The sequence below is a fragment of the Neodiprion pinetum genome, chromosome 4, assembly GCF_021155775.2.
Source record: "Neodiprion pinetum isolate iyNeoPine1 chromosome 4, iyNeoPine1.2, whole genome shotgun sequence".
Lineage (NCBI taxonomy): Eukaryota > Metazoa > Arthropoda > Insecta > Hymenoptera > Diprionidae > Neodiprion > Neodiprion pinetum.
The window spans coordinates 43,048,427-43,071,825 of NC_060235.2; the positions used below are offsets into that span (position 1 = coordinate 43,048,427).

General features: G+C 40.6%; 2 protein-coding genes across 7 annotated transcripts in view; one reads left to right on the top strand and one right to left on the bottom strand.

The window, feature by feature from the left end:
• The window catches only part of Pde9 (phosphodiesterase 9), a 111,210-nt gene extending 89,436 nt beyond the window's left edge, over positions 1-21,774 (top strand). For all 6 annotated transcript variants that reach the window (XM_046624199.2, XM_046624196.2, XM_046624197.2 and 3 more), the window contains 5 exons: positions 921-1,035; positions 10,913-11,150; positions 11,238-11,624; positions 11,701-11,952; positions 12,029-21,774. In XM_046624199.2, coding sequence (XP_046480155.1) covers positions 921-1,035; positions 10,913-11,150; positions 11,238-11,624; positions 11,701-11,952; positions 12,029-13,771 — 2,735 coding nt within the window. In that variant the 3' untranslated portion in view covers positions 13,772-21,774. The remainder of the gene's footprint in view (positions 1-920; positions 1,036-10,912; positions 11,151-11,237; positions 11,625-11,700; positions 11,953-12,028) is intronic.
• Positions 19,772-22,409, bottom strand: LOC124217962 (cytochrome P450 6k1-like). The gene is made up of 6 exons (XM_046624202.2): positions 22,251-22,409; positions 21,245-21,771; positions 20,801-21,178; positions 20,455-20,639; positions 20,105-20,393; positions 19,772-20,027 (listed from the first exon to the last, which is right to left on the bottom strand). Exons 2-6 carry the CDS (start codon positions 21,762-21,764, stop codon positions 19,864-19,866), a joined length of 1,536 nt encoding a protein of 511 aa, XP_046480158.1. The 5' UTR covers positions 21,765-21,771; positions 22,251-22,409; the 3' UTR covers positions 19,772-19,863.
• Between the last annotated feature and the right edge of the window lie 990 nt (positions 22,410-23,399).

Consider the following 23,399-nt stretch of genomic DNA (forward strand, 5'->3'; position numbering starts at 1 on the left):
GCAACGTTGCAGAACTTTCTAAAAAAGTGGAAACACCGGATGAAATTTAAAAAAAAAAAATAAAAACGCGCACACGAGGTGGTAAGATGTTCGAAAAACGCTGAGCTTACATTCCTCGAAATGTTTGGGGTGATATTTTGTTCGAGAAAGCGCGTGAATTCCAGACTTTTTGAAGAGCTTGAAGATTCAATGTCTATTTTCGTAACGACGGTCTATCAAAACCCGTCAGTTTAACGACGTCGCACGTCAAAAGATTGCCTCAGGTTAGGATCCGTCCCCTTGAACGCGTGGGTCGCCATATTTATCATATCGAAGATAGCGAGGTTATCGTAACGATTCGTGCCGAGGCAAACCGTTATATCGCTATTTTGATAATGAAACAAAACACAATCATATTTAGAAATCTTAGTTCCTTAAAAATCGTTGTAAATTTAAGAAAATAGTGATTTTATCCCCAATCCTTCGCGACGATAACTGCGTTACCAACTTCAACTTACGTACATATTTCACTAGCCTTATATTATACACCGTATTGCGTCCTAAATGCGGGAGAATTTTCTCAAATGTTAGTTTCGCAAGGAGATAGCGAGGGGAATTTTTGTACTACAATGTAATACTGAATCGCACAATAAAATTACGCTACATGTGCCGTGCATAAGAATTGCATATCCAAGCTGTAGCTTGCAAATTTAACCCCTGCGAATTTACATGTAAAAGATATTCTCCTCGCGTCGGCTCGTTGCCGGTACCTTCGCTTTTATTTTATTATTATTCTCTGCCGCATTCGTCCGAATGATTTCCACCCACACTTAGTAGCAGTATAATTCAAAGTTCTGTGAATTTAACTATCTGTGTTAAACTCGCCGATGAACAAAGCTTAAGCTTGACCTTTATTTATCTTTCTTGTCGATTTTCCGCAGGGTTCTATAAGCAGCTTCCAGAACCAATTTCGACCGAGGCGTGTCGAAGACTTCAGTACCGGCGGAAAAGCGATACGGTCAAACGAACAGTCCGTGAAAAATTCCTCAACATCTGGTGAGTTCGATCGATCTAGTACGTGATCAAATTATTTTACCCTCCAATTTTTCAAACCTTCGTAATCTTATTTCCGCACGCACTGCGCAAATATAAGGTAAAACTATATAACAGTCACGCGTTGGGGTTGAAAGAAAAACCGGAAACGGAATGATTTCATCATTGCCGAAGAGTTTGCTTATTCGACTCGGTATTACTGAAAATCATAACGATGCTGGGAGGCGCAACATTTTTCAGAAAAATTTTAGACCCTCTTGAAAGAAACTAAATTATTTGCCTGTAGTTTTTACACTTGTATAATATCCCAGGGATTTTTCTCTGCATTATTATATATCAAGGTACAAACTTTTTCACAAATATTCTTCTGCAGATTCATGAGCGGAAATATTTTACCCCGATTTAATTATACTGAAATACTTACTCGGCGTTATTATTTTTATGCGATGAAATCTCCTCGATAATATCTCCGGACAGAATTCTCCCGGATAAAATTTCCCCAGATAGATAAATGAATAATTGTACGAACGTTAATAAACGTACAATAATATTGGGGACGGGGAATTGTATGGAGGGGGGGGATTTTATGCAGGGGTGGGCGGAGTTGTCCGGGGGCATTTTGAAATTTTGTTATTTTATTCGAAGGTAGTCAGTACGCGTAAAAATAAAGTCTTTTTAAGTTGCGGAGTGCGTTGCAATGTAACCTTTTTTTCGTTGCTCAAAGCCGCAGAGCTGTTGAAAGAATACCAAGGAGAAATAGGATGTTTTAATTTTTGCCTGCTTACCTATCACTGAAAAGTTTTCAATTTTCCTCGACCCTTCCTTACAGTAAATCGCTTCCAGTGGTCAGAATCAGCTTCAACAGGCCGTTCTTGTACGAATATTTCTACGCATCGGTGAGATTGGAGATAGCGATGAATCGATCGCCCCGCATAATGCGAGTCTGCACTGAGAAAAGACTTTATTTAGCGCTGACGAACGTATATTTGGATATGGCGAAATAAATATTACGTTATTATTATTATCAAATTTTAGCTAAGCCGAATATGATTTGTTAACCATTAAAAAATCTCTATCGATCATTATTTGTGGCAACTAAAATTTCATAATAATAACGAAAAATTTATTTCACCATCACCAGTTATACGTTTTTTAACGGCAAATATTTGTCTTTTCTCAGTGTGGAGTTTCCGTTGGCATTGAAACGTTTTCTAATTTCCCGTTATCCATCTATTTACCATACCGCGATTCAGACACCGTAAATCCCTGTATCAAATATTTAGCAAGCCGCCATCCCGTGCCCCCATTATTCTGCTCTGGATTAGAGGGGAATGGTTTTAATGGACGTGTGGTTTTTTCCCTCCTCCATACACTTCTTTCTTCCACCTTGTATTTTTCTTTTTCCTTAGATTCACTTCTGTCGCTCGTATGCACGGCTTAATTTTCCAGAAATGCCTCCGGGCAGCTAATTACACACCAATCTCCGTCGTGTTGTAAGGCGCAGCGCGCCGTCCAATAACGATCTTCAAAAACCTTTTTAACTTCCCGTTCCTTCATTTTCAGAGAAAACAAGCGGCGTTAGGCTGGCTGTGAGCCAGCCCTCGAATTTCCCGTTTTCAAACTGCAAGGTTCCAAGTCCACGGAAAGAATAAAATATGAATATCCAATTCAAATTTCGAGTTAAGAATTCAGATTCGTGATTAACGATTTAAAAGCACTCGGGTACCGTATTACGTGAAAACGTGACCATTATTTTTATTTTGAAATACTGTTACGGATCCACTATTACCAATTTTTAAATTCTGATCTTGGATTCGTTATCGGTGACTCAAAAAAACCTCCGCCTACTAATTTCTATCAAAATCCGAATATTTTTAGACTTTTTTCCAATATATTGGATTTGCCATTTTGGATCACGCAAATCTGACCTAGGATTCGAGTACAAATTTTCATCAAAATCCAAATATTTTTAGTTTTTTCCAGCCTATTGAATACGCCAAATAATAATCTTGTAAATCTGCCTTTATATTCGTGATTAGCGACTCAAACAACTTTAAGATACCAATTTCCATTGGAAACCATTTATTCATTTTCAAGATATCATTATTATTTTATTTTTTGGAATATTGGTATCGAAATAATTGTAAAAGTACCCAACCGATCAATGCCAAACCTCAATCAGTTCTGAGTTTGGAAAAGCCGCGTCGGTTGAGACCAAAATCATTGGAATCCGGTTATTCGTTCTCAAAATATCGTCGGACAAAAAAATTGATCACTCACATACGTTTTACATACATATATTCGCTGAAACGCAAACTTTACATTCGTCGCAATCGCCAACTTTCGTCTCTTTTTATACAATATACTATTTCACGTAAAATAAAGAAATTAACCCACTTTTTATCATTACAAGCTGATGATGCGTTTATTTTCGTTCCCGACAAAAGATTGAAAATTTTTTTTTCTTTTTGCGTCACCATCTCTGTTCGAGGTAACAAAACTCGTTTAAATTTCCAAATTCTTAGAGAGCGTAATCAGTAAGGTCAAAAGGGAAACTATGATACAAGATTGCATTGTAATTGCATTTCCGTATAAAATCAACTCCATCGCATCCGCAATATTCGTTTTTCGCGTTGAATCGCTAGTATCAAATCGAATAACAGATTATCGAATGACCGGTGAGCAGCGGGATAGAAAAATCAATAAACCAGAACGCTGAGGTAGAGGAAATCTCTTAATATCATTTATTAACTAACTCCTGCCGTTACCTCTGCCTCTTCAACTTCGGATCCGAATGGTTGCAGGAAAAATTCATGGTCGAAGCGAAATTCTAATCTCTACCTCGTATATCCCGCTGGGCTTTTCGCTTTGCTTCACCTTCCTTCCTTCGTGGCGCTCGAGGCTTTGGCAAATTAAAATTAAAACTCACGTGCAGAACGAGCACTTTCCACGAAAACATACCGGTAAAATGTAAATCGTAACGTCGACTAAGAGAAGCACCTGGATATACACGTACGCGCTCTCATTGTGATGAAAAAATTCAGTCCGGGGGTAAATCGGATCGGCAGGATCGTGGAGCCCGAGGTAAAAATAGATTGAGACGACTCGATGGGCCGGGTAAGGCGAGCCGACTAACACTTTACACCGCGACCCTCCGGAAATGACATCTTGCCATTACATTCCTGGGGCGGGGTTGAAATTTCGAATTTCGAAAGTTTCGAAAGCGCCAAATTCCGAATTCTTTACCGGCTAAAGTCGAAGTAATGGAATTAAGCTTTGATGAAACATCAAAGTTTCGAATGGTCCGGAACCCGACGCTCAGAGTTCTGAAAGGGCAAAATTCCTAAAGAATATAATGCTGAAATGGCGTAACTCGGACAAGTCAAAGTTCCGAAAGTGCGAAAATGAAAAAATTTAAGAACCTGAAACATCGAAACTCCGAATGATCCAAGATCTTCAGACCTGTGAATTTCTCAATTGGTGAAATTGCACCACTTTGATCTTTCTTTGTTTTCGATTTTCGATAACTTTAGGTTCGGAATCTTGGTCGTTTTGATTTTCGGTTTTTCTCATTTTTCCCACCCTCTTGTTAATAAACTACGCCGTGTGAGTATACTTCAATTTTCGGAATTTCACTCTATCCGCACTTTACTTTTCGGAGTTTTGAGCCGTCGGGTTTCCGACCATTCAAAGCCTTGTTGTTTCTTCAAAGTTTGATTTCTTTACTGCTATTTTTTCCACCATATAATTTGGAATTGGGCGCCGTCGGGACTTTTCATTTTCGGAACTTCAACCCACCTCCACATCCCTCGCCGATCGAAGAATCTGTCATTCTTCTCCATAAAAATTAAACCAGAAGTCGATTCCAACAATTTCATTACGTAGAGTAGCTCAATAAAGGGAAGTTTTTTCCGCAGCGTCCGAAGAGCAGAAACAGATAAACTACAGGTTACTCGAAACAGATGAACAACTTCTACAAGGGAAGAAGGGAAACTAAGCGGTGTTGCGAAAAGTTGCAAAGAGCACGGTTCAAAGTGCCCTTCTTTTTCCTTCCGACAAAGTGTACGTAATTCCTTGTCATTTATTTCCCACTGAGTTGTACACCTTCGGGAGAGAAGAAAATTGAAAGTAATAACGATACGACGGCGGGCTGAGAACCGAGGGAAAACTATTCGAATTAAAGAGGGGTGGTAGAAGCAGAAACTGACGTCTGAAAATGGAAGAAAAGACATTTTTGGTAAAGGGGTGAAGCATAATTGTTTACGTGTTGCGAATAGTCGTAGGTACATCTGGATAACTGGATCGAGAATTTTTCATCCTGTTGTTCGTGCTACAGTTATAATCCCAACGTCTTCCACAAGCTAATCTCAGCGGCATCCGTAGAAAAACTTGCATTATAAACTCGTATCATGCATTTTGCATACATTTGGAAAGTTTTAATCCAAGCGTTACCAGACCCCGACGACATACTGGAATATCGGCTTATTGCCACCCTCGGGTTGAAATGATAAACTAAAATCCAATTCACCCTGTTTGAAAGGATAACCGCTGGTCTGCGCACAAGCCGTGCGGTGAAGAAACAGCAATGAAATATTGTGAGAATGGAAGGGAAAGAACACGTGTTAACATGCGGAGAGAGAGAGAGAGAGAGAGAGAGAGAAAGTGTGAGCTGTCGTCATTTCCGCGTGTAAATATCAGAGCGTATGGCCGCCCCTAGTTTGTTTGTCTTGTCTCAATTTATTCGTCCGTTAATTCGGCCGTCCGTTGGTTGGCCTAAACGAGGGCAGAACAGACACGTGCGCCTAGAACGTGTTGCCAGTACGTCACGAGTCCTTGCTTAATAGCATTATTCGGAACTCATTAGTGCAGAAAACGCAAACAGTCGTTAAAATTGAATCATCCAAGATATGCATACGTAGCTACACTCTGAGGTGGAGCCAACAGTATTGGAAAAATACACCGGCGACAGCGTTGACCAAGTGTATTGTAGAAAAGTTCGATGTCGACTCGTTAATGTCGCCGATGATCATTTCGTTACTTCTGGTTAACGAGCTTGCAAGCGGCTTGACGACTAAGGACCCCGCAGAACTCTTATGGCAATAGGATCCCTGTCAAATTAGCTGGATTTTCAGTATGTTGTAGTATTTACCTTCCCGGTGAAAAGTTCTCATGGACACAAATTCCAAAAATCAGGAGTTGTCGAGATACAGGATTCGGAAGAAAGGTGTACAGATTCTTTAGTATCTATGGATTTCGTGATTTTCATGAATTATAAAGCTTCGAGGGGTCTCGAAATCAAACAAGTCACTCGAAAAACTGCACCATTGATTCTCAAAGACAGGACGGAAGCTGTGATTGATTCCATCGATACATTGATGCCATCCATGAACTCGCTGGTTTACCTGAAGGAGGTGCAACGTCGGATTTCGCGTGAAGAACGAGACCCTCCGACTCTTGCAATAACGGACTTGTCCTGTTTTTCACGCGTCTGCGGAGTCTCTGCGAATCGGCTGCGCAGTTTTTGAGTGACATATTTGATCTCAAGTCCCCTTTGAAGCTTTGTAATTCGTAAAAATCGCGTAATCCATAGATATGAAACAATTCATGCACCCCCCTCCCGACGCCTGTATCTCGGAAACTACTGACTTTAAAAAGTTGTGTCCTTTGAGCGGGAGGACATGTACCATAACATACTGAAAGTCTATTTAATTCGACCTTGAGCCAATTTCCATAAGGATTCTGAAGGGTCTTTTAGTAATTATCCTCTATTTGGCGCGGTGTGAGCAACAACAGTAATGGGAAAGAAGGAGAATGGGAGCGAAGCGAGAAAAGAGAACCTAACGAGTAAAAACGGTAACGGAGCCACATTGCATGCTTCTCTTCCAAGGGGAGCTGTAAACCTCGAAGTAACACCTCGAAACGTCTTGCCCGGCAAGGGTCTGCACTGCGAGTCCGTCGGAGTGCGGCGATAAACTGAATTAAAGTCAAGCCAAATGAGCGAGGTGCGGTACGAGTGCGCGTGTAGCTCGTACACCTGGCTACATACATACGCGTAGCTGGGTAGAGGTGGATTCCTGATAAGATGAGAAATATTAGAGTATACGAGCCGCGGCTGCTTCGAAAATTAATTTCTGCCCTTGGCATGGCATCAACGCGGAAATCCACGTCAGGTTCAGGTGCTCTGTAAATCATTATATGTTCAAGAAACTTGTTACATTTATACATCTTTGTGCGAAGATGAGCACATAGAAGTCTCATTTCTTCGGGCACGTTCGCATCCAACCCTTAGGGTATAGTACTTGTTGCCATATTTCATTTCAATGTAATTTTGCGAGAGAAAACAAAACTGGTTGCGATCATCTGTTCAAAACGGTAGTAGAGCACCGGAGAACTCGTACAAGATTTCATGATGTTTGGTTGAACTTCTTTTAAGGCCTCCGAAAATGGGCTCGGCGACAAAATTTTCCGGGTTAAACAACAAAGGCTGGGGTTATACCCTCGGAATATCGGATATCACCCTTATAGCTTTGAGTATAACCCTGAAACTATAAATGGTTAAATCTAACTGCTTTTGAGGGGCAGATCCTCAATTTTGAGAGAAACCCTCAAATTTAATGGCGATATCCAATTTTTTTCAAAACCGATCCGTCAAGCTGGCGAATAAACGCTAACAATTTCCGCGGTAAGCCTCAACATTTGGATAAAATTTGTACCCCGAACTTTATTCAAATTGGGGATAAATTGAGAATGAATTTAGAAAGAAATTTGAGGCTTCTTTTCTACGGAAATGGGTAACGAAATACTACACAGCCGTGCGGCCTGGCGGGACTGTCGCTTATTTGCCACAGACCGATTACGACACGACAGCTTTTGGCAAGGGAAGAGCAAGGAAGAGCCGAGCTTTCGCGGTTTACGGTTGATACGTTTGGCCTAATCCGGGGTTACCCGAGTAGGTGTGTGCCTGTATACCCAGTCTTATTTAATTAACCCTACCCACAAGGTCACCTCAGCTGGGGATGCCTATGTAAATTGAATAAAAGCACAGCCCTCAAATCCTGAATCCTGATCCTGCGAGTCGAGCCGCCAAGATTGAGGGCGTCTCTCGTTAGTCTGACTTGAACTTGGGTGCGCAGACGTTGGGAGAAAATTGGAAACGACAAAAGCTGACATTCTCGGGACTTTTTAACTCCTTTCTGTGTTGGTGCGGGGCTTACAGATTTTTTTACCGACAAGTTACTCACTGAAAATCGTTGTTGTTCAACCCGTGCATCAGGGAACAGAAATGAAAGGGTCTGCTGCCTGGAATTGATACCGTAGAATGGAATATTTTCAACAAACGACGGAGCAATTCCCAAGCAACGACGAAGTTATTTCCTAACTGTCACTCCTGACGGTCCGATACATTCAGTTTTCCGTCCATACGATCATAGCCGCAACGTGGAACTTGTGCTTATGTTTCCTCTCGCGTTTCGTGCATAGAATAATGCGGACAGGACCAAATGGCATTTATTGCGATAAATACTCAGCCCGGATTTGTCTCGAAGGCGTCTGTCGAACTGAGATTGGGTTTCGATTTTGCAAGGACAAACCATCGCGGACTGCAGCCCTGAATTTTATTAATCGTCTGACAAACTGCAGCAGTTGTTTGGTGCAGGTCAACAGTGTCAAAACTAATGTAATTTATGCACATATACATATAACATAAGTATTTTATTATTGTACACGGTATACGTGTACACTCGTTTTGCTCATAATAGGCAATATGATTATCTCCGGTACATTTGGCTCGTTGAATTTTGCACGGGCAACGCGGCACGGTGCGTTAAGCAGAGAGCTCCATCGCGTTAGTTTACTCATAAAGCTTCGTTTATCGTTACGAACGGTTATTGCTGGGATGTATGAATGTATCGCTCCAACGGCCCCGGTTCCCGGCTCAACACACGCGTTGCAGCTCAATTCTGTTGCACCATCTATTTCGCATGGTAATCCCTGTGGGCGCTGATATCATATAACGCGCCTTAGCGCCGCTCGACTGGTCGCCATGTTTTTTATTTTACTTATTGTTAGTTTTCAGCCATTCCCGTAAAGTTGAGTGCTATAACATATATGGGGCAATACAGTCGTACTATTTTGACCTGGGTCTGACCCTTGACCTTTCGCATTTGGTCGCGATTTTTTATATAATCGTTCTCACTTTGTAAGGCGTTCTGGTTTTTATTTTTTAGATGTTTTCAACACGTTTTGAATTTTTTACAATTTTTCAAAACTATGTTATTGATCGACGCAGTTTAAAAATATGTAAAAATTCTGAAAATTCTGAAAAATCGTGTGTCAGATATCAAAATTTTTAAAGTGAAAGCCGGATTTTTCGCAAGACATTTTTGTTCTTCTTTAGTTTGCTAATAAAAAAAAAAATTGCTAAAGTTAAAATGGTTCCGAAAAATCCGGTCAAGTATATTAAAATGATTCCCGCTTGTAATTTTTTTAACTTTTTTTTTTTTTTGGACGAAGGTTGAAAACAATAATAAGGAAACATCTCCTCACTCCGGCTCTAAGCTTAAAAATTTTGATACCTGTGGTTCAATTTTTCAGAATTTTTCCAGTTTTTTAAATTGTGCCGATCAATAACATGGTTTTGAAAAATTGTAGAAAATTCAAATGGTGTTGAAAATATCAAAAAAAAAAAAAAAAAAGCAAACGGAGTGCCTTTCAAATTGAGAACAATCATATAAAAAATTGTTCGTCGTCATTGAAAAATATTCAGTGATATAAAAATATAATCGTATTATGTATTATGAGTGTGTGCGGGCGCACTGAATCCATCGTTTCATATATTATACTGATAATAGAGTTCCAATCTGCAAAGACGAAAAGCCAAAGGCCGTAGGTAGTTGTAAATATTCATTGGCGAGTGAACGATAGCGGTTCAGTATGCCAGTGTAATATCTGGTTATGAGCGATTGAATAGTATCTTTCAACAATCAGGGCAAATATTAAGCTATCTCTACGCTGTCAGGTACGTGTGGACAATACCTACTGTTATGAACCCACCACCAAGAGGTATTATCGGCGGCTTTATGTATTCACGTAATTCAATGCACAAATTCAAGTAGGGATTACCAATTACGCACCGGCTCACTGAATCAATACATGCAGGGCAAAGAATTTCTGTATCTACTTGACTTCATTACTTCACATTTTTAATCGAACTTTGAACAAGTAATACCCTCCGTAAAGAGCTTACCGTTCCGAAAGTTCGTGCGCTCTGCGTTCTCTCGATGAAAATTGCCCGAGCTCTTGGAGCTAGATCAGATTTTTGCTTTTACTTTTTAGTCATTCGTCTTTAAAGCTCAGCTTATGATTTCACGAATTTTCTCATTCATGTACCAATCTCGGAGCTGGAGCCTTGCCGAAGATAACCAATCTTCACATATGTGATACAGTAATTATGCAATGCGCGCATACGGTTTAATTGCAAAACCGTCAAATTCGATTCAATGAACATAGAGGGGCGTATTTGCCCTTGTCAGGGAGTAAAGCATGATTCCCGGCATTCGACGAGTTATATATAACCTGGAGGCTGGCCGCCACAGATCGATCCATTACTACTAGGATTCCAATTGCTGCACTGCGTGGCTTTCAAGCTGCACGTGCAACAGTTACGTCTGCTCTCGAGTTTTGGCAGATTACGTTAACTCGGCTTCTGCGTATCCTCAATTGCCACCCGGAAAACTTCTCAAGGTTCCAAGATCTGCGACGAGAGACCTGGCAATATATTTTCCCTTCTTCCCTCCCGCCATATTTACAGAACGAGGCTACGTTCCAACATAAAATTCAAGCCCCGGATAGATTTATGAATTATTTCACCGATATATTGCAGCGACGTGTCTGTGTCGTCGAGTGTTCGCCAGTGGCTTCGTTCCCCGGCATTCGACGCGCGGCAGTGGGAAGACGAGGAGCTGCTCCTGATGCTCCAGGCTATGTTCGTCGAGCTTGATCTTCTCCAAAAATTTTCCATACCGCTGGCAACGCTTAGGAACTTCCTCTATGAAGTGTACAATAACTACAACGAAGTGCCGTTTCACAACTTCAGGCATTGCTTCTGCGTTGCTCAAATGGTAGGAAACTCGGTGCTGGCTGAAACATCGGCAATAGGGTACAATCGGGCCTTCATTTATGCGAATACAACACTTCATTCATTTCAGATGTACGCGATAGCATGGGCTGCGAATCTCCCCTCAAAGATCGGCGACCTCGAGGTTTTCGTCCTGCTGGTGTCCTGCATTTGCCACGACCTCGACCACCCCGGCTACAACAACATTTACCAGATTAATGCTCGCACGGAGCTGGCGCTCCGGTACAACGACATATCTCCTCTTGAAAACCATCATTGTTCGGTCGCCTTTCGCGTCCTCGAATCACCCGAGTGCAACATTCTCGCTTCCCTCGACACCGCCACGTTCAGAACCGTTCGCGAGGGCATCATACGATGCATTCTCGCCACGGACATGGCCAGACACAACGAGATACTCGGTCAATTTAGGGAAATCACGCCGGAGTTCGATTACTCTAATAAAATGCACACCAATCTAGTGAGGATCAGCTTCAATTTCTATACCGTCTACTTTCGATAATTATCAACAAACGATCCACCATTATTTTCCGCAGTTGACAATGGTCCTCATCAAGGTGGCGGACATCAGCAACGAGGCGAGGCCGATGGACGTGGCCGAGCCTTGGCTCGACAGGCTCCTCCAGGAGTTCTTCAAGCAGAGCGACGCTGAAAAGCTCGAGGGACTTCCGGTTACACCGTTCATGGACCGAGACAAGGTGACCAAGCCTTCTTCCCAGTGCAGTTTTATCGGGCTGGTCCTTCTTCCGCTCTTCGAGGCATTGGGAGAACTCCTTCCGGAGCTGCAGGTTCGATCCATTTTTCGTTTTCTTTCCAATCCGAGTTGCGAATGCCAGGAAATTAACGACCAGCTTGTCTCTTCAGGAATTCATAGTACGCCCGGTACGAGACGCCCTGGAGTACTACCGTCGATTGAACGAGGCTGCGAAGGACGAGCGAATGCACCGCAAGAGCATAGTGGACCTCGGCGAGTCGAATACGACCTCGTTATCGACGTACGTTGTCAAGTCCTCGTCGGCGCAGAGCGTACGTTCGAAAAGGTCCGGATGCACGCTGAGGTCGAGGTCGCGCTCCATCGAGGACTCTTCTGAGAATCTGACGATCGAGGAGGTTGAGACGGGGGAGAGTTCGGATCCCGAAACGGCGACGGAGGTCGAGGTCAGCGAGAAGACACTCAAGTTCAAAATATCGACGGAAGGCGGCACCGCCGGCAGGAAAAGCTACCCGGGCAGCCGGAAGGGCAGCAGGGATCGGAGCACCCTTGACTACCACCACCACGACCTGGCCAAGGCCATGAGAGAGCACGACCGTGACGTTGAGAGGTACGAAGTGCATCGCGGCAGAGGCGACAACCTCAGTAGCGACATGAGCTCGCCGGTCAGCGCAAGGTCGTTGGACGACTCGAGGATCGTCGAGGAACTCGAACGCGACGAAACGGAGATCCAGGAAGGGAGGGGGAATGGAAATGAGAACGGAACCGTCCTTCTGGACGTCACCGCGACCCCCGAGAGCTGCTCGTGCAGCGAGGAGCGCGACAAGTCCACCCCGAACCATCACAAATCGCTCCTTTCGAGGCTGCGGACGTTCACCGACAGGCTAAGCATCAGTTTTGACTCGAGGGAATCGCCGAGCGTCAAGCAGACCGGGAAGAGTGCCGGGAAGGGCTTGAGCAAGAGCAATTCTGTAACCGGCACTAGTCCGGCGAGAAACATCGGGGCGTTCTGCAAGCGGTGCAACCTCACCAAGGTCGATAAGGTCCTCGAGGAGACGAGGGAGCCTCAGGAAACCAAAGAGACGAAGGAGACGCGGAAGGGATTGGAAGCGAGTGAAGTTGCCGGGGAGGACAAGCGCGCAATGACCCTGCCGAAGGCCAGGAAGAACCAGGAGGGAAGGAACAAGGGCTGGAAGACGGTCTTCGCAAAGGACAAACGACCCTCGGTTTCACTCGAAGCGATACCGGCAACGGACGCTGACGTCGCGCTCGCCAAGCATAAGAGAAACTTCTCGAACCCGGAGGGGAAGTTGGCAACGGTCAAGACGAGCCCCAAAGAGGAAGAGTGGAGTAAGGGGTTCAACGCCGAGTTCAAGGGAATCGACGGAGCTGTGCGGACCAAACCGGAAATTGTCCTCAACCCGAGCACCAGTACGAACCTCCTTGACAAGGACATTGGAAAGGTGGAGATACGGCGGAGCTCCGCGAGCATGGAGGACATAACGAAGATCACGATGCAGAACGAGTCGATATTCCTTGGGTCTCAGAAGAGCAAGGATGCGGAGGAGCTTCAGCACACCGGAAGCCTCGACTCAATGCTCCACAAGGAGACGGACAAGGCCTGCAAGAAGACTCTCGCCTTCTCGTCGCCCGGCACTTCGAAGAAGTACAGTGCCGGTATATTCTCACGGTTCAAGTCCGGCATGAGCATCGACAGTGCCAGGAGCAACAGCGGTCCTCTCAACGACCAGCAGCAACAGCAGCCCCAGCAGCAGCAACTTCAAGGAGGCTGGATATCTTCACTTGCAGCTAGCTTCAGGCCTAAGAGACAGGGTAGTGAGGCGCAATTCTCACCCCAGCGTTCCCACTATCCTAATCACGACGGATTCAAGTGATAGACTGGTATCAAATATTGGTAAAGATAAACGACAAATTAAATTAGGTACGTGTGGTTTTAATGGTCGGCTATGTGCCCGATGCCGTGCGTGGAATACGTAGGTTTATCGATTGATGATACATATTCGTATTTCGGTGAAAATGTTTGGTCACCTTTCGAAGGGAAGATCAACTTGTATCGGATCATTATCGCTTTAGCGATGCAATCGCACGATTACAGTTCACCGAGGGTTCACGAACATACAATCGAGAGTATACGCAATGGCCCTCGACAAATTTATTGATCTTAAGATGAAATTCATGGGAAAACCCGAATTGGTTAGTGTTATTGATTATATTTTTTCTCTGTCATTTCGACTCGTGCTGCTAACCACTCTAGACCATATTTCAAAGAGGTTTTCAACTTCGTACCAAAGATAAAGTGTTTAGATACAAAACTATCGATCAGAGCATTTCTACGGACAAGAAGAGAGGAAAAATACTCGAATCGTAATCGTAGTTGTATTTGCCGTCTTGAACACATCGCGAGAAGATTTTATTCGAGTGACGTAAGGCGATAAGTTAACATCAGAATGGAAATCCACAAGGATCGTACGACTGCTCTTTCATTCAAATGGTAAATTTTTTTTAGATATTCTTCCTCCGCTCAACGGTTGGACGTCACCTATACCTACTTCTTCAATGACTATTTTCGTAATACGTGCTCGAGTCTTTGCAGTAGATAACTAACACAAAGTCTATTTAAGAATCACATTAAATTTTTCCAAAGATTAATTTAATAGCAATTCACTGATAAATAAAAAGACAGTCATCTTAAAATGAAACTCTATTCAGACAATTTTTGACTGTGAAGAAAAACCATAGGAGAAACTGAATCGTAATTTAAAAATTATCAAGGTATTCTCGAAATGCTTATAACGTCGACGTTGACGAAGATTAAGAAAAATACGAGGTTTTGAATAGAAATATCATGGCTACATCAAAACGAACTTCGTTTCACACGTCACGTGGCGTTATGTACGGTTCTTTTGCCTTTAACTTGTCCTCGAACTGAGGGATTACATGACGGTTAATGTCTGGAGAGGTATCTAAAAAATAAATGGTTTTAACTACCGTTCGGATGAATGTTCACTCAATGTATTACCTACGTTTTGCAATCACAAAAACATACATAGATGTGTATCATGCCTATAAATGTGGGAGCGTCGGGAAATCGATTTTCACACCAATATCGAGGTGGCATGTATCCCCTGAAACGGAGAGTGCTTATTTCGCTTAAACGATGAAAGATCGAGAGCCGCGGAGAGACGTGGTTCGGTTTATTTTTCGATTGACGAAGCATCCCTCGTAAATTCGGGGGTCGTGTGCCGCTGCCAAAAATTTTAATATTTCATTACGGGTCGTTGGATCAAGTTTTCACTTAAATGAAGTATAATTTGCAAAAAAAATAAATAAAAATAAAAATAAAAATGGTTGACTTCGATCTCTCGACGCGAATGAATAATTACATTGAATACAAAGATGATAAAAAAAAAAATCGGCCGAATTCGCCTCGTAATTTGGGTATTTATTAATTGGCAGAATATAGTATATTATATTATATTATACATAACACAATAATACATATAGACTATTTTATTTATTGTCCAAAACCTATAATGACGATTAGCCTAATTAATAATAATATTGATAATAATAATAATAATAATAATAATCATTAATGTTGTTCGTTAAATATGTGTAAAGTATAATGATGTTGCAAATATGCAATGTACACATCGTATAGGTACCTGTATAACGTATATCTATATACATACTATCTATATATGTATATATATGGTGATTCGGAAAAATCTTACACTAGGTGAAAAACTTTCCGAATTCCATACCTTGAACCTGACCTATTATTCGGATCAGTTATACGTATAAAAAAACCCATGGCGCACAGTCGAGCTAAATTCTTGGTTGTTCCTCTCATCATTTAGCCCTTAAATATAAAGTGTACACGATAGGAGATTCATTTCATAGAATTGTCAGTATTTACAATTTTATATTAAACATACCTCTCATTGAAGACAAACATATTTTTCCTAATCAAGGATTAAATCTCCTACAAATTACGTTGTGTGATAGAAAGTTCGTTACCACTATAAACTCGACAATATTATGATCCCTGATATTCTTTCATTGAGTCGATATTTTTCTTTCAAATTTCCAACAAATATTTTTACACCGATTTCATTGAATTAATAATTACTGACTTATCGTGGAAAGGAAAAGGATTGCCAATTGAGAGAGTATTAATACTATAGTCTATTCGTCGACGAATTTCACTTTGAGTAAGGAACGACCTCATAATTTACAATTAATGCATTCGCGAGCGAGAAGAATAGAATTTCACAATTGGTACGAGAAAGCACGGATCCTTCGAATGACGTGTGAAAATAGTTTCACTCATAACGCATATCAACTGCATATTAATACTGAGTTGTAAAATGGTACCGTCAATCCTTGTGACCTGCAGCCACTCGCAGCAAACCTTATGCAACAAGATATAATCTGTCATCATATTTCTTTTAGAACCGATATTAATTTATTACAATTATACCCGCTCCCAAATATAAAATACAACTATCGCTGTGCTTTCGTCTCTTGATGTTTATATTTTTATACTCTATATCGATGTGTCTTTACGCGCGATCAAAACGCATGTATTGTTGAACTCTAGTCTTACGTTATTTTCACCCGAATTATTATTTATTTGGGATATGGTTCAATCGTCATCATCATCATCATCATCATCATCATCATCATCATCATCATCATCATCATCATCATCATCATCATTATTACAAACATCACCGTTCAATAATTTATCGTTTTCATTATTGTTTTCATTACTTTCGTTTATTTTTGTTGCGTTAATTATCAATTTTATCAAATAAATTAAATCATCGTATATCTAGAATTATGTATTCTATCTATAGGTATATAACTGTAACTCTACATATAGATTGACAAATAAATTAGACAAATTCTAATACATATAATAATAAAAACTCCGTAATGTATATTAGTGAATTTTTCTATAAAATTTCAATTATAAAATTTTCAATAATTTCATATTGTTTTATGCGTCACGTGTGCGAATCGATCATATCAGGCGAGTGACGTAAAGTTTAGACGGGTGCAGAATTGAGCACGAACACGCATGAAACAAGCCGAGAGAATTCGTGCTCATGATCAGTGTAAACCTGTCGGAATGAATTCGAAACGTTGCCTTTGCTTGCCACATGCATGTTCGTGTTATATATATATATATATGTATACATATTGGGCAAAAAATATCGATTATTTTTTTTTTCACTTTGTACTCCGAAAACTTGGTTGGTAGAGGCCTCAAAAATATTCTCTCCTAGTATGAGCTCTTAATTTTAATAGGAAGGTCCTCCGCCTCGCAGTTTTCTATTTTTTTCTTATGGTGAGAAAGAAAAATACATATCTCGGTATCTACTATTTATATAAAAAAAATCTGTATCATATTTTCGTAGGAAATTGAATTCTCTACAAAAAAGGTCTCTTACAATTTTGTTGTGTAACTCACTGTTCAGAAGATATTCATCGTCAAACTTCAATGCACACTATTTTTTTTTATATAAATAGTAGATACCGAGATATGTATTTTTCTTCCTCACCATAAGAAAAAAATAGAAAACTGCGGGGCGGAGGACCTTCCTATTAAAATTAAGAGCTCATACTTGGCAAGAATATTTTTGAGGTCTCTAACAACCAAGTTTTCGGAGTACAAAGTGAAAAAAAAAATAGTCGATTTTTTTGGCCCACCCTAATACATATACTACATGTTATGTAGCGATAATCTTCAAATTTATTCAAATCAAACCAATCTTATCGGAATACCGAATTCTGAAACTGTATACCTATTATAAGTCGAATTGACGAAAGACTTTGTGAGAAAAAAATGCTATCAAAACAAAATAGAATATATAACAAATAAAATGAAGAATGAAACGATATTAAATAACTAATAATAATAATAATGATAATGATGATAAAAATGCAAGTACATATTAATTTGTTTTAATTATGTTCAATCACAGTCAAAATGAATAAATTAAAAACGCAATTAGGTACGAAAATTCCGGGAAAAATTTCTCACTCAAATATTTGTTTGCTTCACTTTGCTCCGGTCGCCACTGATACAACATCGTGTATTTTGTACGTGATCGAAAATACACGAAACGCAAAATGCAAGGAAATATTTTATATACAGTTTACAGCCATAATCACACGTTGTAAAACACTGTCTGTGCCTGACCTGATTATCATTATACATTTTACATTTGTTGGTGTGTATATTTCGTTTTATACGTGTATGGAAAGATCAACCTTTTCTTTTACATTCATTTCTAATATCAAATTTGTCTATGCAAACGTCAATCTGCATCTTTGATCCCAAACTGTGAATACAGTAATGTAAAATAACATTCACGTTTAATTGAGATATATACCTATATGTATATGTATGCGTTTAGATATAGAATGCGGTCAATTGAAAATGTTATTTATTCACGTCAATACTGCCCGTATTAGGTATATTACACATATAATATACAATTGCTGTATCAGACTCGCACGGGAGCTTGCCGAAAACCGCAGCGGCGAATGTGTTGTGAAAATCAAAAAATAAATCAAAGCAAATGAAATATTCCATGTACGCGAATACCGCGCGACTCGTATACTGAAACTTCCATTTATAATGATCTACGTTTAACGTTAATTATAATAGCAGGTAAGAGTACCGCATAATTGTAACGGTTAATTATTATTAATATTAATATTATTATTACCATCATCACAAATATTATTATGAAAACACACGAAATTATATTGACAAGAAATAAAAATAATGAGCAAACAAACAAACATAAATGATAAAATAATCGAATGGAAGGTAAATTGATGGATGTAATATATGCTCGCAGGCGAGTGAAATGAATCGATATATGCATGTAACTAATGAAAAACCGAATGTAGAAAACATGTATGAACATTAAACATGTAATACGTAAGAGGTATATATATATATATATGTATGTATATATATAGGACAAATTTATCGACGGTCGTTGATGGCTTCTCTTCACATTTCACCCATCAATTCAATGTAGAGAATAATAAAATCTTTGAACAGATGTTAATAGTGTCGGTTTCAAGACAGCGAGAAGTATGAATGTCAAATTATGATCAACAAGACGGAGGACCCATTTTATTGGTTGGACATATTCACTAATTCTTCTCTCTTTATTTTCGCAACGATGTTGAAAATCAATTACAATCATCGAAAAAGAAAGTTCTATCGGTACAATTTTTATCAAGCGATCCAAAGACGAATTACGGCGCGACAATTCTTCTTTTTTCTTTCCACTATGACTATAAATTTGTGTGGTTCGAATGTTAAACCATTCTCATTCGACTAACATAGGTGTAATTTGTGCTTGAAAATAATCCTGTACGATGGTTGAATGCCGAGAAACTGTTTCAGTCGTCGTTAATAATTAGTTGTCACATAATCCGAAGACAGTGGAAATTATAGTGAAATCATTTCGGTAATTATGTTATCTAACCACGGGTTGTCATAACATGATGGCAGATCATAACGAACGGCACTGAAACACTTAGTCATGAAATTACTCGTGTAACGGGATGATAATCCAGATTTGACGGGTGTACATCTAACATCACGCTCTGTAATGTATGACGATGGTCGCTGCAATATCTCTCGAATTATCGGTCTCTAAGTTTAATTACAGAGTTACGTCATCATTAGTTATACGTCTTATTTCTCGGATGATATTTCTCGATATAGCAAAACTTAAGCTATATTAACGTGTAAATTGTGCTTCTGGAGACTTTTAGACTGTTCGTTGTAAAGAGGAATCCGTTGTTCGGAGGTGATCGTTAAGAGAACCTTCACGGTGCGATGGATACAATATTTATACACAAAACATTTTCCAGGGAACAATCATCATAAATTCTTAGCGTCAACAGCATTTCACTTAATACTATCGGCTTAAATTTTTCGTACGTTCAAATAGAGACCGCCATCCGATGACAAAATAAGGGCCTTCGGATCGAGGCGCATCGGGATCAGGGTTCGCTCGCAGGGCGTCACCTCGTACTTGGAGAGGATCTTGACGAGGCCGAGTTTCGCTTGGAGGAGTCCGAACCGAAGACCTTGAAGTAAATCAGAGAAGCGTCATGTCATGTCGCACGACGTCGAACCGAGCTCTCCATTTTTACCACATCCTTACCGATACAGTTGTGAGGACCGTCTCCGAAAGGCATGTAGATACAAGAGGCCCGATTCTGCTTGTTTTCCTCGTTGAACCGCTCTGGGTCGTACTTGAAGGGTTCCGGAAAATATTCCGGATCATAGTGGAGTCCGAACATAGGGATGTAAGTCGGTGTTCCCTTTTTTATGACGAGGTCAGTCCCCGGGACTTTGTAATCGACCATTGCTACCCTGTCGAGGAACGGCAGAGGGGGATATTTGCGGAGGGTTTCCTTCACGACCATATCCAGGTACGGAAGATTCATTACCTATAATTCAGTCGCGGAAAAGTAACTATCACATGTTAGTGAATCCAAGGAATATACCCACCATATCATAGCTGAGCTTTCCTCCACTCTCATCGAGAGCTGAACTGATCTCGTCGCGGAGTCGTCGCTGAAGATTTGGCTGCAAGGCCAGTTCGTACATCGAGAAGGACATCGCGGTAGACGACGTTTCGAACCCTGCTGTGAAGAAGACCGCTGCCTGGGCCACCAGGTTGTCTCCGTCGAATACTATGAACAGAACGAACATGTATGTATCCGAGAGGACGAAGTGCAGTTTTTGTGTTCTGGTTTCCAAGGCAAAGTCAGGAACTAGGAAGTAGTCTGCATCTATTCGAGGAAACCGGAACCATCGACACGCATTGCCTTAGCCAGGTGGAAAACGAACTCACTGAACGCGTCAGGATCTTTTTCGTCACTCTCGGCCTGGGCTTTCTTCAACTCGATGAGAGTGTCGATGAGGTCGTTTCTGCAGTCACCGCTCTTCATCCTGTCGTCGATGGCGCCCCACAAAGCCTTCCGCAAAAAGTCTGAGCAACTCTGCTCAAAGAATTTGAATCCCAATGGCTTGACGATACCAGGAACAAAAAAGAATGTGGATAGCTCTACAGCGCGTCTGTAGTTGAAGGTGAATACTTTTCTACCACATTTTCTGAACTCCGCTTCCGGATTGTTTAGGGAATTAACCTGAAGGCCGTAGGCGCAAGAGCCGACCACGTCTGTGGTGTACTTGGCACAAGTCTCCTTCAGCTCGATCACTCGTCCTTTGCCTTCGTGAAAAAGAGAAGAAAAAATTGAACAGAGGTCTGCGAGGAGAAAGCTGAATTCGCACCTACCATGCAAGTTCAGGGTCTCAAGGTGAGTGTCCAGATCCTCGGCCACGGCAGCCATCAAATAAAACATCTTTTTCAGCTTTCCAGAGCTGAAAACTGGCGTAAGTTTGTTGCGCAGAATCCGCCAATGCGGGTTTTTTATTGAAAACAGATTTGCGGTACCCAAGGTGTCGGTGTCGCTTGCAGCAACAAATCGGTCCGAAAAGTAGTTGAAGTCTTTGATGAGCACATTTTTTATTATCACAGGGTCCCGGATGAGGAGAGCTGGTTTGTCGAAAATGTAGAAGCCCAGGTACTTCAAGCCCTTCCCCTTGTCGTAGAGATCTTTGAGAAATTCGCCGGCTGATCTCCGGAAGAGCAAGCAGTCCTTAAAGTTCCCGACGAAGGCTGTCGGTTGTAGTTCAAACACTCCTTGTTTCTCCCAGTATTTGAAGTTCCGCGTCATGTAAAGGTACGCCAAAAATATCAGCGACAGCAATATCAGGACACCGTCGAGTCCCCAGTACCACGTTAGCAGAGCCATCTTAGTCCTGTCCAATGACGATCAAAACACCAGTTTATTTCCTATTTTATTCTAAATATCTCAGCGAAGTGAAACTTTCATCGAAGCAGCGAAAAAAGCTGGGTGCTTAGTGAAAATTAGTTGCACATTGGATTTGTAAGTACTTTCTACAGTTTCATTTATCTGACATAACTTAATCACCAGTAAGTTGTAACAAAAGTATGAAGATGTTGGCAGTTCGACGTCACGTAGAAAGGTGAGTACAAGATTTGTGTTTAATCGTGTACAGATAATTAGAGAAATATTACCAACTAATTGAAGTCTACTATCAAACCCGGAAACGTCTAAATAGCGGGCGTCGCTTATTTCCGGATTTTACGAATCTTTCGAAATTCTCGTTAACAATCAGCGTGTATACTTAGTCTTTTGATATTAAAGATCCAAAGGATGTAAAGATTAGTGAATTATACTATCCGCAAAATGCAGTAAGGCTTAAGATGCACTTACCTGAAATAATTGTATTGCACGTATCGAGTGAAAATGAGAGCAGAATTGCCAGGTTCGAACAACCCAAGCCGCTGTGAAACTGAAATGGAAACGCAGTTTTCATACTACTTGAGCTGCATTAAATGAGGGGACCGGTTCCTTTGCAGCGTGCAGTTCCCTCTCTTCGAGCTCGGATAACACGAAGCTGTCCTTCAATCTGCAATAACAAATAACTAGTATGTAGCAGTAGCAACCGAGTATGCAAAAATTGCATGTTGTTATCTGTTCTTTCACTGCGTACGTGCAACTGTTCCAAAGACATTGTTTGTTTTCATTTTAAGAATGATAATTGTGTTCATTAAATATGAAATAAAGAAAATTGTTACCATGAAGTTGTGACCTGTACCGGAGGTATAGTAACTAACAGCAAGAGTTAACATAAATATATGTTTATAACCAAGCTCACGATAATATTGTTATGTTCACGATACTTAACCCTTTAATTCACGCAGGGTTGCTCAGCGTTCCACTTTTTTCTTTTTCTAGCTATTTATTAATTAAACTACTTTTTTGGTTCCACGTGGTCCCCGAAATATTTCCAAGTCTTGAAAAAAAAAATACAAAATTTTTCTATTCATTTACTTTTTACAAAAATAGCACATGTAACCAAATGGTCGAAATTCGTACTTTTCCACGGAAAAAAAAACATTTTCTGCTAAACTGCCCTTAAATCCTGAATTCCAATTCTTACACAAACTTAATACACATCAAAAAATCGTACAGAATTTTTTCAAAATTTTTCTTCTTGATTTTGTCTGTCCGCCATATTGAATTTATAATTTAAATTTTTTTAATTTCGTGTCAAGATTCGTAATCAGCGATCCCCAAAGCCCATGAATGCAAAATTTCAAGTGAATCGCATGTAAAGTAAAATGTTTGCATGTAAGGGTTAAACTTCCTGTGACTACAGAATTTTTACTTTACAATCAGTGTGTCTTTGGAACCTATTAGGAGTACAACAGTATCAGATTTATGATTCCAAAATCTTCAGTTCAGCTGATTACTTCGATCATATCGACGCACATCTTCTTATTTTCTTAAAAATTAATTTGCATGTAAATTTGACTTGGAAGTATAAAATATTTTCGTTATTGAAAACACGTAAATACA